The sequence below is a fragment of the Hippichthys cyanospilos genome, chromosome 10 (genome assembly GCF_059441005.1).
Source record: "Hippichthys cyanospilos isolate Australia breed blue-spotted pipefish chromosome 10, RoL_Hcya_1.0, whole genome shotgun sequence".
NCBI classification, from domain to species: Eukaryota; Metazoa; Chordata; class Actinopteri; order Syngnathiformes; family Syngnathidae; genus Hippichthys; species Hippichthys cyanospilos.
The window spans coordinates 17,598,261-17,613,505 of NC_142378.1; the positions used below are offsets into that span (position 1 = coordinate 17,598,261).

Here is a 15,245-nt window from a genome sequence, read left to right on the forward strand (position 1 = left end):
CGATCCTATTGTGTCATCACCATTATTCTCATTTGCCTGCGTCCTAGATGCATACATTTTGACAGGAACGCATACTCTCCAATCAACGTGCGTCCAGTTTGTTTTTTTGTTTAAGTATCAAAATATGATGGATTTGAGTGCAGAAAAAGAGTTTCCTTGCTCAAAATCTGTCATTGCTCACTCACGATACCCCTTGCTCTCTTGCTCAATTTGTCGCTCACTGTGCGCTCGAGCTTGTCCCCTCTTCGCGCTCAGATTGGCACACGTTATGAATGTGCCACAAAGCCAGCCAGTCAAAGAGTCAGTAAGCATACACTGATTAACTATTTGGTCTCCATTTAGCTTCCTTGTTGCGTTCACCCGGAAAAAAGCAGATTGCATCATATGGACTTGCTCGTAAGAATTTGGACTTATATCACTTAAGTTCTAAAACTAACAAGGTAGTTCTATCACTCAGACAATAATTATCATATTAATAAATACTGCCCGTACATTGTTTCCAAAGAAGTCCACATTCTCTCGCCCAAGTCAGTGCGCGGTAATGTGTGTACTGAGCTGAGCGCACAGAATGCGACAAGATGAGCGAGAGAGGGAGGGGTATCGTGAGCACGCAATGAGAGATTTTGATCTAGCAAATCTTTTTCTGTGCTCAAAATCTTTCATTGCTCACTCAAATTCTATCATTGCTCACTCAATATATTTTTCTGTGCTCAAAATCCAATTTTGCTTGCTTAAATCTGTCATTGCACCCTCAATATATTTTACTGTGCTCAAAATCTATCCTTGCTAGCTCAAAATCTTGAAGTGCTCCCTCACGATAGTGGCACATATAATCCCATAAAAAAGGCCAGAAACAATGTCAACTCAAATCTCTTAGTATCAGTGACAATTAAAATAATGCAAATCCGGTAACAATGAGCCAGAAAGTAAAAAGGGAAAGTGAAACGCTTCGGAAGGTAGAGAAGAGCAACAAAACAGACATGTTGAAGCTTAACAAATGAACACTCAAAGTAAAAAGCTGATTTTCTACCAAAATGGTTGCGATATTAAGATGACGGACTCTCCATCTAAGTTCATTCTATTATTTTAATACATTTTACAGTGACATTTGTTAATATCTATTTTTGGTTTTTGCTCCTGTCTTGTAAATGCACTTTGAACCTTTGACTTACTTTGTCCTTTTTACTGCTCAATTTTTGGGACTCCAAGCATTTCTGTTGGGACCCATAGCTTTTTAGTATTGCGAGTCCTGGGGACCCAACAGTTTCAAGAGGTAAAATGAGCACTGCATCACTTTCATTCATCCACAGTGTTGTGTGTTTGCTCTAACTAAATTTGCTCCATGCAAGATGCTGGTGATGAAGCCATTTTATTTTAGTGTAATTGGATTGGATTTTTTTTAATTGCTGTAAAATACATTCTAAATTGTTACTCATGTTTGGCTTTTATTTTTCAGGCCGTACCCATCGATCCAATCAAGTGACAGCTCCAGAGTACATCTTTCTCATCTCAGAACTAGCAGGCGAGAGACGTTTCGCTTCCATTGTGGCAAAGAGATTGGAGAGCCTGGTAAATATTCTGGCTCTGCGTGTGCTAATGTATTTGTGTTGCACTGATACATATTCAGCTGCATCATGGGAAAATCCAAAGTTTCATCAGTCATTTGATTGCGTAAGAAAGGTTTGTGATTGCAATTTGCGTCTTCACCCTGGTCGCCGCTGCTCTCTATTCCTTGCTTGGGGCTGAATTTGCACAAGTTGTGACGCTTAAGTTTCAATTTTCAATTTTCAATTTATTTTTTGCTCACTTGCTCAATATGCATCATGGAATTAGAAATAAAAACCAGGCCTTTTACAAATGTGGATGAAGGTCAGATTTTAACCAGGCATGCCAATTTGACTTCTAGACAGATACGTTAGATCAATATTCCACAAATTGGGATCCCTGAACTATAGCCTTGGAGTCCACAAAATGATTTGCAATAAATTATACCTTCATATGGGGACCTCAAGAATCACACAAGCATGCAAAAAAAAAAAAAAAATGACCAGCCCAGACCAATTCATCAGTGTTTAGCTAATACTAAATGTATGCAGATTAGATGTACTGTATATATTACATCATTATTTTACTTATTTTGCCATTTTCCAGCAGTAAAAGGTTCCTTTTTTGTCTTTTAAAGTCAATTGTGTTGTGTACAATGAATAACTAACTCGTATGTAGTATTTTTAATTTTATATTAAATAGAAAATGGATCATTTACAAGCCAATGGTCTCTTTCCATGATGCACTTGAGCAACAAGACATTAATTTCCGGAGTGACACAGCGTGACAGAAAAAGACAACCAAAGAGAGTGGGTTCACAGACATCCATTCCTGGAAGCCACAGCTGTGTTTGCCAAGCGTGTTCGGTAAATCCGCGGGTCATATTCCACGTTCCCTTCGCTCAGCCCATGAAATGTTTACTTACACACATGCACACTCGTGAAGTCTGCAATCAACCAACCACCTTTGCACTCCTGCTGACTTCAGATCAGCAGTGAAGAGATCCATTATTTGCAGACTGTCTTTCACAACCTTCACCTCCTGCACAGTAATGTGTTGGAAAAGAGACATTTAAGTACTCATGGTCAATCACTTAACTGGAATCTTGAACGTGCTTTAATATTATGAGCAACTATTAAGACTAAAGAATGTTCTGCGGTTGCATCGTGACTAAAAACAACTATTTCAGGTCACTATCATAGCACTCATTTATGTCACAAGACTGGTAAACCACAAGATAATATGACACAGTAAAAATATGTTTTCTCTAAATGTGTACAATGAAAGTGGTGGTCTCACATAAAACTGTAGCCTTAAATCATTCTATGGTGTGCTTGTATTCCCAAATTGCATTGGTCTTCCTGTGATTATTTACGTGATGCTAAAACTAACGCTCATCCTTTCTGCAGGGTGCATTAACTCATGGAGACAGAAGAGCGACTGAATCCAGAGACCTTAGCAAGTACAACTTTGAGAACAAGGTAGGTTCAGGATGCTGAGATGTCAAAACCTTATTTTCATTGTCTAGTTCATGTCACATTACAGTGGATCTTACAGAGTGGAACAGAGAATCTACATCTAAATGGACTTTCACTTATATAGTGCTTTTCTACCTTAGGTACTCAAAGCGCTTTACATTAACTAGTCATTTACCTACTGATGACGCAGCATCAGGAGCAACTGGGGGTTCAGTGTCTTGCTCAAGGACACTTAGACATGGTCTTGATGGTCGGGGGATCGAACCCACGGCCTTTCGGCTGGGAGACGACCACTCTAGCACCGAGCCATGCCACCCCAACTTGGGCCTTGACTGAACACACTTCTGTTCTGGCATCACAAAAAAAAACAACCAACAAAAAAAAACGCTATATATGCTTGTGGGGTTCAGTCATCAAGTGTGCAAGATACTTTAAACTCCCAAGTTTGAATTTTTCCGACACATGTTTGCTGTGCTTCAGATAGTACCACTTTTGAAGTGCTTCACTGTGGATTTTCTACTGTCTTGTAGTCCTTACTAACCCTTTTATTATTAAATACATATTGAGTATTTGACTGACGTAGTGTAACACAAATGGATTAATAAATGCATGCTCCTTCTTGTAGTATGGTAGCAAGGCTCTGGATAAAATCACCAAAGCAATCCTGGGGCACATAGAGAACAAGGTGCCTGTGCCAAAAGGTTACCCTGGAGGTGACGCCATGTTCTTCAGAGGTATGTGGTCATCGTTGTTTACATTCAAGAAACCGCAAAGCGCAACATGGTTAACTGTCTTTTTTCTTAATCCTAGATATGAAACATGGAATGATGGATGTGGGTATTTTCTGTCGGGAGTCACGTTTTGGTATCAATACAGAGAAAGGTCAGTAGTGTTACGTATTTTCAAGGAAGCACATTCAAGCCTCACATTTGTCAATGTTCTTTTTTTATTTTTAATTCCAGACTGCAGCCTTACCAAATTCCTGAACCGCATCCTCGGCCTGGAGGTCCACAAGCAGAACTATCTGTTCCAATACTTTACAGACAATTTTGACTACCTAATTGAGAAGGACAAAAAAGAGGGCAAATATGACATGGGCATCTTAGGTAAACATGATGTTTTCTTAAGATTCTTACAATAAAAAAAGTAATAATTCTCATATATTGTTGGCCTTTTTTTATGTAACCAACAGATCTGGCTCCTGGTAATGATGAAATTTACGAGGAGAAGCAGGAAAGCTTTATGACAGTGGGAAACCCCCATGATGGCCAGGTGATTCTTTACAAGGTAGGAACCACAGAACCTCAACATGTGTTTATTCATTGATGGTATTTCTTAATGCTGGCTTTCAATTTGAGCCAAGGGAATTTTGGGGGGGGGGGTGAGATATGGATGCAGTTGTACATGGACTTACAAATGATTTGACTTCTGAGTTTAGGCTCAAGTCAAGTCAAAGGTTTTTTTTGTTGTTTTTTTTTTTTTTTTTCCTGGGTCAAGACATTGATGAAAGGTGACTTTTGATAGGGTAAAAGTACATCCCCATTAACATCAAGGGCCCTGAAGTAGGGAGTCCGAAATGGTCATTTTGTCCTGTAGTCATATTCAGAGCCCTTCTGCACCCCTACCAAATACCAGGTGCCTTGAAACTCTCTAAATACTTAGTGAAGTTCCCAAATATGATGATAAATCAGTGGAACCCCACCAAGAAAAAACATTTTCAAGATCCAGACCTACAGAAATAATTTTTTAAGGCATTAATCTCAAATCTCTCATAATAGCACACCTATGATAGTTTTGGGGGCAGATTGTAATAGTCAGGGTCAGACTACATAGATATATTTACAATTTTGTAACTCCCTTAAAATCTAAGATGAAGGCCTTCAAATACGGTCCCACATGCAATTCCCACATCCCAAAAGTGGGCCTGGCACCCAAACTTCAAGTGCTGTAACTCGAAAGCTGTTTGATCAACGAGAACTCAAACATCTGGTTCTTTAATTTTACATCGCCCATCAATCCATTTTTAGAGCCGCTTATCCTCACAAGGGTCGCAGGCTTGCTGGTGCCTATCCCAGCTGACTTCGGACAGTAGGCGGTGGACACTGTATTGTTTGCCAGCCAATTGCAGGGCACACTGGGACAAACAGCCATTCACGGACCCAATCACACCTAAGTACAATTTAGTGTGTCCAGTACTCCTGGCATGCATGTTTTTGGAGTGTGGGAGGAAGCCAGAGTGCCTGGAGAGAACCCACGTAAGCTCAGGGAGAACATGCAAACTCTACACATGCATGCTAACCACTCATCCACCGAGTCGCCAATTTTACATCATAAGGCATTGATATAAAAAATAATAACAAAAGAGAAAAAAATAAGCAAACTGAGTTATCCTGCTGTTGTTCTTGTTAAAAATGCTGATTATTTTTGTGGGACTGAATTGAATAAGGCATTTTCTTTCAGTTAAAAAAGCAAAGCTGATTTGAGATTCAGATGTTTTCAATTACCAAGGGCGGTCATAATTACATGACCAATTAACTGGTCTTGGATATAATTCTGCTGTTGAGCTCTACAAGCTTCAAGCATTGTGTCAATGCAGTTTTGCATATAAAGTTTTGCTCCGTCAGGAAAATTTAGCCAAGTAAGATAACAGTATTCAAATTACTATAAATTGCAACTTCAAAAGTCTTTTTTGCTCCCGCAGATCAGCGTGGACAGAGGTATGCCATGGGATGAAGCCAACAACAGGTTTCTCAATCTCACAGGTGCAAATGAGGGCTTCTACTTGTCCCTGAAGGTGAGGCTGTATATCATTAAAAAGCCAAACAGGTTTACCTGATTAACACCATACTGCAAAAATAGATAATATCCGTTTCTTTCCAGCCACGAGGTAACCAGCCATGCGTACTACTCGCTGAACAAGGGAGAGGCAAGAACTTCATCGTCTACAAGCCCAACATTGGAAAGCCGACTCACCCCGAAAGCCTTGAAAACCTCCAGCAACGCTATCGGAAGGTGTGTTTGATTATATGTCTTTTACATATACACCTAAATCACACTCCACAGATTTGCAGAGATGTCACAAAACACTCGAGGTACTTATGGCGACACACACCAAGTTACAAAATATCAAATAATTAATCTTACTTTATGTGAAACTGTAAGTCCTCACAAAATGCACTCAGTATTTTACATTTACGCTCCTAGCGGCCATTGTAGCCCATCCATCCATTTTCTTAACCGCTTGTCCTCACAAGGGTCAAGGACATGCTGGATCCTATCCCAGTGTTCTTCAGGCACTAGGTAGGGTATACCCTGAACTGGTTTCTAGTCAATTGCAGCGCAGCTACTTGAAAAAATAAGTATTGCACCTGTTGGCTCCTTGTGGTTATGGTAACACATTGAAAATCAAATGTAAAATGCAAATATGCTAAAAATCACACTTTTCAACCTTTTCTTTTTTTTTTTTTTTTTTAAATCATGAAATGATGATATGACAACATTATCTCCAGGTGACTCCAGAGGAGGCCAAGGACTGCTGGGAGAGCCAGTTCAACTTCTCCTTGAAGAAGTGTTCCCATGCCAACTGGTAACTAGCACACAAGCGCTCACAAGTGCGTACACACACACACACACACCTTTGAGATTTCTCTGGATCTAGACTGGTATCTAATGGGATCCCATGGTAGAGTTTTTCTCATCAGGTGTCTTCCCCAAGGTGTACGCTAAACATTAGACATTAAGTAATGACAACCCAACAATTAAAACAACAAAGCAAACACAAACTCAATCCATGTAAGTAATTATAGTCTAAAATGGTGTTTTCCACTTGTGGTTTTGTTCAAAAAGTCATTTGGACTGGCCCAAATGACAGACAGTTGCATCATTAAAAGGGCCCCTGTTGTTTCTCGGCAGGAATGGCAAATGCAAGAAGGTGGAGGAAGGCCAGGAGTGCTTCCAGGGCATGCGCCTCCGGCAGTACCACATGCTGTGTGGTGCTCTGCTGCGCGTTTGGAAGCGTGTGTCCGACGTGGTGTCCGACATCACCAGCTCCAGCATCCTACAGATTGTTCGCCTCAAAACCAAGCAGCACAACAAGCAAGTTGGTGAGTGCTCGCTGAAATTACATGTTGCTTTCTGTTTCTTGGAACAAGGAACTAGGACTTAACGATTAATTGCATTTGCAATCTAATCGTGATGTGATGAAGCACAATATTCTAATTGCTTAAGCTGCTGTTTAAATGCCTTGATGCTAGCAGAAAGGAGCAGAGGGGAGTGAATAGAAGGGAGGAAGGAGCAGATGAAGGCAACAGGCAGACAATCTCATTGCTCAAAGCCTGCACTATAGTTGCACACAATTTTTGGTGAAGTTTGTATCAACATCACAAGAGTCACTCAGCAGTCTACTTTAGAATGAGGTCAAACTTTGTTTATATCATTGTTGGGCAGGTGATGGGTGGGTGGATCGTTTGGGGTGTATACCGGGTTCAGGGCGGTGTATCGGTCAGAATACAGGTATAGGTATTGGTTGGGAGACTCTTTACTCCGGCAGTTTGAAGATGGTTAAATGATGACAGATGATATATACATAGGCAGATAACAGACACAGATAATTGACATCTCTGAGCACACATTAAACATTCTTTAAAAAAAAAAGGATGTAGCATTTTTTTTCATTTCAAGCATGCTCTTGACTATGTTAATATGTCCCAAGCAGTTCGAAATACTCTTTCAGATGGCACTCATACGGCAAGAATACATAGGTTGCGCTGTGCCAAAAGTTCCAGCACAGGATACTGGTGACAGTGCTCTTCAACTATAAACGAAACATAACGAATCTATGACATCACAAAAATACCACAAAAATCGAGGAGAAATTTATTGTAATTTATCAAATACAGTGCGAGATACGGTCACTTCTGTACGTTTTTTCCCCTTCATATCACTAACATTATTTAGCATATAAAAGAATACAAAAACAAAAGAAAACAAAACTTGAAATCTCAAAATTCCCATTTGAATTCGACACAACATGAGATTCTACTGCTCGTTGTATACGGCTGCTCGGATATTATCGCACTTCTCGGGAACACTTACAGTGCACTATAGCTTACTGCGGACGACTTGAACAAAGGAAATTTTATCTTTGTATCATAAAGTTTTCTTTTTCTGCTGTTTGCCGTCCTCCACTTTGGTACATGGCCTCACTCGAAAGGTAATGTATTGTTGTCCGCTCCCGTGACCGTAGACAAGGGACACCGGGATAGACGGCTCTCACACGCTGGCTCCAATTGGAGCCCACAGCCATCAAAATTGGCAGCAGGGAGACAAGGTCGACATTAGCCGTCCCATTTATTACATTTAAAAATAACACAGCAATCAACCGTTCTCTCCCCCGCAGCGCAACAACTTCCTCTCCTGCCGCGCATGCGCCTCCGCCACTCTCTCTCGCTCAATCAATCTCTCACTCCCCGTTCACAACATACACTCAACACTGTTGTATTTAATGTTGTGTTTTTGAAGCGCTTGGAATGATTTATATGTAAAACACGATTCATAATACGACAAAAATCACGATACAAAAGCTACTATGGAGCGGATTGATACAAAAAGCGGAATATTACGTAAATAAGGCGTTTCAAAACTGATAGGCGATATAAGCGTATTGCGTCACAGTATTGCAATTTACCGATATTACCACCCAGTCCTAATTTTATATAAATACTTGAAGAACACATTTTGTTATTTTTGAATTTTCAGTTTTTCGATCAATGTTTTTCTTTTTTCATTTGACTGGCAATGTGGTCCAATGATCACTCACACAGTAGGACTTCCCAAGCATCTGTAGAAATACTCATTGTAATGACCACTGCATGAACACATTGCAGGAAGTTCATGGAAACATTCGATCATGTATTTGCCGAACCATAGCCAAAACGGCCGTGTGTCAACTAAAATTGCAGGAGCAGTGGATACACATTTTTCCAGGCGTTACCGTCACACACCCTTCACTCTCTGATTGGCTGCAGTGAAAACATTCACTCTCTGTCCTGAAGCATCCCAATCAAATCTCAACAAAACAATTTCCCAAAATACAGGCGGGAGGAAGCATGGTTGAGAATATAATGACCACCACACATTATTAGAAGCCCAGAGGCATTGATTGAGGTAGATTTCATGTGTTTACATCCATAGTTTATTTCTGAGGGAAAAGCCTCAGAGCCTAGCTTTAAGTATTACTCTTAAATAAAGAAAGCTACTGAATTAGTGGTCCAAACTCTAGACTCTTACTATAAATGACACATCTTAGAAACTGTATTGGAGCATTAATAAATTTGCTCCCAAGCATTTTTCAATACTTTATAAAAACACTGCAAAAGGTTTTAACCATTATTGTCAATTCGTGGGGGGAAAAAAATCTGAAAATGGTTTCCACCCAATATGTTGAAGAACTACCAGCGTTAACTCAAATGCACTTGAACTAATCAAACCCTCACCGTTCCAGGCATCAAGATCCCAGAGAACTGTGTGGCCCGGATAGATTTGCTATCAAGCATTTTTCAATACTTTATAAAACCACTGCAGAGGGTTTTAACCATTATTGTCAATTAGTGGGGGGGAAAAAAATCTGAAACTGGTTTCCACCCAATATGTTGAAGAACTACCAATGTTAACTCAAATGCACTTGAACTAACCAAACCCGCACCGTTCCAGGCATCAAGATCCCAGAGAACTGTGTGGCCCGGGTGCGCGAGGAGCTCTTGCTCATGGACGAGGAAGTGAAGCGGAGGCGCAAGGAGCGTGAGAAGCAAGCCATGGAACAGCGTCTGGCTGAGGAGCGCATGCGCAAGATGGAGCAGGACAACAAGCACCTGCTGGCCAATCTGTTCAGCCAGAAAGCCATGCCCAACCAGTCCCTGGCCCAGTCACTGGTTCACAGCCAGCTCCTCAGACAGAAACTCAACCCGCTGCAAAAGACCCAGGCAGCGGGCATGTCTCAGCTGCAAAGGATGCAGGCCGTCTTGCAGCAGCAGCACCCACAGGGTCAGGGTCTGCTGTCTTTAGCGAGGACAACTCCTCAAATGACTCAGAGCGGCTGGCCTGGCAAGTCGGCCGCCTCCAAGCAGGCGGGGGCCCGCAACGCCGTCATACACAACTCCAACTTCCCCCAGTTTTACCCTCACTCCTTTTTACCATCTTTCCAGCAGCCCATCTCCATCCAGCAGGCGCCACGCACGTCTTCCCAGAAGGCCCAGGAAGAGATCCTGGACCTGACCATCAGCTCACCGTCCCCCTCCCCGGACAGCACCGAGGGTGGGCCGGCTCCGGATGGCCTGACGGGACCATCCAGAGCCTTCGCCGACGACTTCAATTTGGAGTCGCTCATCTCGCAGACGGCCGCGCAACTGCCGCCACCTCCCCCACCTCCATCACTCAACCGCAACCATCTGAGTAACAACCACCAGGACTTTCTGGATCTATTCGACCTGCCCCTCTCGCCGCAGATGCCGGCGCAGAAAGCCAGCCCTTCGTCCTCTGCCTCATCCAGCTCTTCGTCCACCTCCTCCCTAGCCCAAAGCTCACTCTTCTCCAATCCCTCGTCCTCGGCCTCTCAGTTCGCCCCCTCTCGCTTTCCCAACTATCTCCTGCCCCAGTCGGACTCGCTCCCCCTGCCCAACGGCCACTGCAGCTTGGGCACCCTGGATGCGCGCGAGGCCCTGAACAGCATGCTCCAGGCGGCGGGGCCCGACCGTAAATCCGTCATTCACTATCGCCAGCAAGACTGACGTTTTAGCATCCTCGCTCAGTTTTCATCTTTTAGCATGCATCCCCTGCTACTGTCTGGGACCTTCTAGTCAACGTCACTGCCTGTTCTGCTCACAGTCTTCTCTCTAACCACCCGTAGCCATCGCCTGCTCCCAGTTAGCGGATTCTCGCACCCTTACGTGCGTTCTCCTAAGGCAGCTGTAACGCAACCCTTGACTTTACGGAATTCTTCCGGAGCTGTCGAAACAAAACAGAAAAACAAAAAGTCCTTTAACAGATTCGACGCTGGAATCTTCTTTATTATTACTAGTAATATTGCTTTATTTAAGCGAGGCGTTCGGTGGCAACAAACTGGAATATACAAGAGGAAGAAATCAAAGCTGACAAAACCGTGAAATGCCTCCTTTTTGCCCATTTAGTCCCTCCCAATGACACAACATGCTCCTTCTCTCTCCTTTATTTTGTTTTGTGTTCGAGGAAGAAGAGGAGAGGGAAAGCAGCAGTCTACAGTGCCTTTCTGAGAATCTATAAATGCAGTCTTTCAAAAACAAACAAAAAAAATCTATGTAGCCTAATGTATAGATTTGTATTTTAATTTAAATATGGTATATTTGTATTTAACCTTTTTTGTCCCCTCGCGTTACACTATGCTGGTGGCGGGTTCCAAGAAGAGGCCTCAATGAAGCCTCATCTGTGTGTGTGTGTTATCTGTGTGTCCGAATGTGTGCGTGTTTTGCAACAACACCAACAAGCGTCGTGAGCAGAAGGTATCCAAAAATATCACTTGTTTTGTGAACTAATTTGTAAGCTGACGATACAGAGAGATTTGACTCCTGCTTTGACTTTGTATTTCTCAGGAAAGTCTCAAGTGCTTTTGGTCTTGTTGTATAAATCAATACGTGCACGTTTGTGGTATATGTCCGTCAGTTTGTCTGGGGTAATTAAGTATAAATGTCTTTTTTTTGTCTCAAAAGAAACACCCTTTTAGTCATACGTCAAAGTGTAGACTTGAATTCATATTTTCAACCAGGTATAAAAAGTATGTTGTGCCCCCCACCCCCCCACCCCCATACCCCTCCACCCCCATACCCCAGCTTGGTCAATGTTGTCATTTTCCAATATATTTCTACATGTTTAGAAACCTGACTTTTATTTTTACCGCACTGAAATGGGAGCTAGCCACATCCAAGTGAGATTCGACACAGCGCTCTGATGCTGAAAAGTGGGAATACGGTAGAAAATTCCGTTTTTTACAGTCTATTTAAAAGAGGCAACGTCACTGTATTGTCCATTTAGAGTTTAATCCTATTTTCTTGCCAACCGTATTAGATCAGCTTTTTAGCAGCGGAATGTTCCAGTTGACAGTCAAATCCGTTCGTCAGTTGTTGCATTTGAACTATTCACTGCCACCACATTAACTATCTGAAAAGTGTCAATGGCAGGGGGGAAAATGCCTGTTTTTACACCACCTTAAAAGTACAGATTTACAGTGTGTCTATGCACCCTACTAATGCAAACGTGGCATTCTTATTAACACTGACCATAAATAAGATTATTATCTATAAAAATTGTATAAGTATACTAAAACCTGTATCCTTTTTAACATTAACAAAAGAGAAAAAGCAATTTAAATCAACTTTTAACAACGGTTTTATTATTTTTTACAGTCTTTGTATGGGTTACAGCTTAGTCTCAAACAGAAAAAAATATAACCAAGTGCATCAAAGTGCCTGAAACTAAAAAAAAAAATAAAAAAGACGATTCTTATTTTATTGCAATTACACGTCATGTGACAAAAACAAAGCCTTTTCCCTAAAGCCATAGGGGGGCGCGCCTTACTATTTGAGAAGCACTGCATTAGTGGGAGGTGCATAGACAGGTACAAACATTGTGAAGAAAATGTCGTATTTGTCTTTAAGGATGGTGGCCATCACAGCAACATTTACATATAAGGTACTTGTCGCTTTTTACACAGAAATCCCGCAAAACTCCAAATTTCGCAATAAACTTACACACATAACACCTCAGTCCCAGAGTCATGAAATGCAAAGTCTTTGAAACGCTGACAAACCAACAATACCCCTGGGTGGATTTTGTCCTCTCCCATTTGGTCTATGTCACTGCTGTTTATACACGACACGACGGATTTTTTACTGGCAGTGTAAAAGGATCTACAAGTGTGATAATCGTTTGCATAAATTCCGATTTTTTTTTTCTTTATGATTCAAATCCATACAAAAGCCATGATGAAATTGTCGAAAACTTTGTGTCCATTCCTCACTGTGCTTTTTCCTATTAATCAGCATGTTTAAGTGGTGTCGTCTTGACTTTGCCGTTGATGTCTCGCTGGCACAATTCGTTCGGTCAAAGCAATAAAAAAAGGAAAAAGTTGACATGAACGTGGTAGATCAAGTATTGTTTACTCTCACCAGGCATGTGATCCTCCTTGCTGTTGTTTTGTTGCTTTACAACCTTTATATTGTAGTAGTGATAAGTAGATTGTTATTTATATTTAAGGGACATTTAGCTGTGTACTTCTGTTTGTTCTTTAGGAAGAGTCAAAACATTTGGTCAGGGAAGACAACTTCTATTCAAATCTGCCACCAAATATGTTTCTGCACTGTCTTTGTGTCTGGCTTGATTTCTGCGCATTGTTCCTTCATGACGTAAGGTTGTTTTTTTGTTTGTTTTTTTTCCCCAGAAATACCAAAGTCTTTTATTGCCCTAAATTTACCATTCAACAATCTCAGGAAGAAATCATTTAAAAGGTTGGGGGACGGGCGAGGGTAATATGAGAAATATTTTCCACTTCTAACAATGCTGAAACCAATGTGTTTGTCCTTGTCTGTACCATTTGCTATTATAGGTGTGTTTATGTTTTGAGGGCTGGGGAACCTTTTTGCTATCTTATTACATTTCAGAAAATATATCAAGCAATGACATAATTTGGGCCGGGGGGAAATAACGATCTGGTGGCTTGTAGATTCCTGATGTTTTGTGATAGGATGTTCATTCCCATCTCAGGCAGCATGTGTATTTATTTTCAGTGGTTTGTAAACACTTTTCTTTATTTCAAAATTCTCTCAAACCAGCTGTGGTTCGGAATCATCGGTATTTGTCACATTTTTCAACACTCCTGTTAAGTCAGTGCTTCTTACTTATATTTTGCAAAGTCCCCCCATGAAAGAGAAAACATATCGTAACCCCCCACTATATTCCTGAAGTTGTATCCTTTTAACATAAAGACAACTATAAATACACCTGACCCCCCCCCCCCCCCCCCCCCCATTGCCTCTCACCCCACCATTTGTGTTACGTGACTGTTTCACTCTTAAAAACTCTAATGAAGAAAAAAGCAAACTGAAGGTTCGATTTCAAGGAATTACAATTTTAAAAAATATATATTTTATCTATAGTTCCCTCTCACATGACTCAATTTGCACCATGACTTAACAGGAGGGTTGAATGGAATTTGAATTTCAGTTTTTTCAAACATTCCAAAGCATGGATATTCCATAAGTTGTTGTTTTTTTCCGGCATTGTTTTCCCTCACTACTTCACTAAAATGTGTCAATTATGACAATGCGAAATTTTACTGTGTGTAATCTAAAAGAACGCAGAGGCACTCGACCCAGAAAAACACTGCATCTGGACCTATTTTGGGCCCCCTCCCTTTTTTTTATGGTTTTATCTGTTGGTTGTCACGTTGCACTAAGAATGGCATCATCACATGTCTGCCCCCCCCCCCCCCCCCAATCCAACTTTGGCGTGTTGTGTTTTTTATGGTCTTTGGTTTGATGGTTGTGTATACTGTAACCATCCTTTCAATGTTCCTCCACTGTTTGCATATTCTCTAAATCACTCAAATAATTTATTGCTAACAACAACAGAAAAATAACACAAAAACATGCTACTGATTGTATGTATTTTTAAACAAAGTCTATTTTTTCTGTAAAAAAACAAGATAAAAAAAGATAAACTGTGTTCAGCACTTTTATTCTGGGTTTTTGCTTTTGTTTTCTATATATTTATAATTTAGATCCAAATGTATATATTGTAAAATTTGTGCCTTTTGACTAATTCTTTTAAAAAAAATGACAACAAAAAAGTGGTTTTCTACTCATTAAAGGAAGGACTATATGAAATTGCAATCTTTGTAAACAAATAAAAATTGAAGATTGCCAGAAAACAAGTTGTCTTCTGTTCATCTGCATAAGAGCACGTCATTTTGCCAGATCCTTTCTCAAGGTTGCTTGAGCTATGACCTATATAGGAAAAATAAACTAAATCTGGAGGCAACAAAATGCTACAATGCTGGAGAGTCAGGGATGAGATGTCGTTTTACTTGGTAGTGTTATACAACACAAGAAAATGTAAGGATAAATGGCTATTGAACAAACGTGTCCCAAGATTTAATGTTTATTCAAGGTAAATATTGGTACCTTTCAAATTACTTTG

The 15,245-nt window shown here is 40.9% G+C and overlaps 1 protein-coding gene across 2 annotated transcripts in view; it reads left to right on the plus strand.

Annotated features, from left to right (window-relative positions):
* Positions 1–14,771, plus strand: part of sbno2b (strawberry notch homolog 2b) — a 69,624-nt gene extending 54,853 nt beyond the window's left edge. For both annotated transcript variants that reach the window (XM_088425052.1, XM_088425053.1), the window contains 11 exons: positions 1,457–1,569; positions 2,955–3,026; positions 3,649–3,757; positions 3,834–3,905; positions 3,986–4,129; positions 4,216–4,310; positions 5,725–5,817; positions 5,904–6,035; positions 6,533–6,609; positions 6,936–7,126; positions 9,735–14,771. In XM_088425052.1, coding sequence (XP_088281178.1) covers positions 1,457–1,569; positions 2,955–3,026; positions 3,649–3,757; positions 3,834–3,905; positions 3,986–4,129; positions 4,216–4,310; positions 5,725–5,817; positions 5,904–6,035; positions 6,533–6,609; positions 6,936–7,126; positions 9,735–10,807 — 2,171 coding nt within the window. In that variant the 3' untranslated portion in view covers positions 10,808–14,771. The remainder of the gene's footprint in view (positions 1–1,456; positions 1,570–2,954; positions 3,027–3,648; positions 3,758–3,833; positions 3,906–3,985; positions 4,130–4,215; positions 4,311–5,724; positions 5,818–5,903; positions 6,036–6,532; positions 6,610–6,935; positions 7,127–9,734) is intronic.
* The last annotated feature ends 474 nt before the right edge of the window (positions 14,772–15,245 follow it).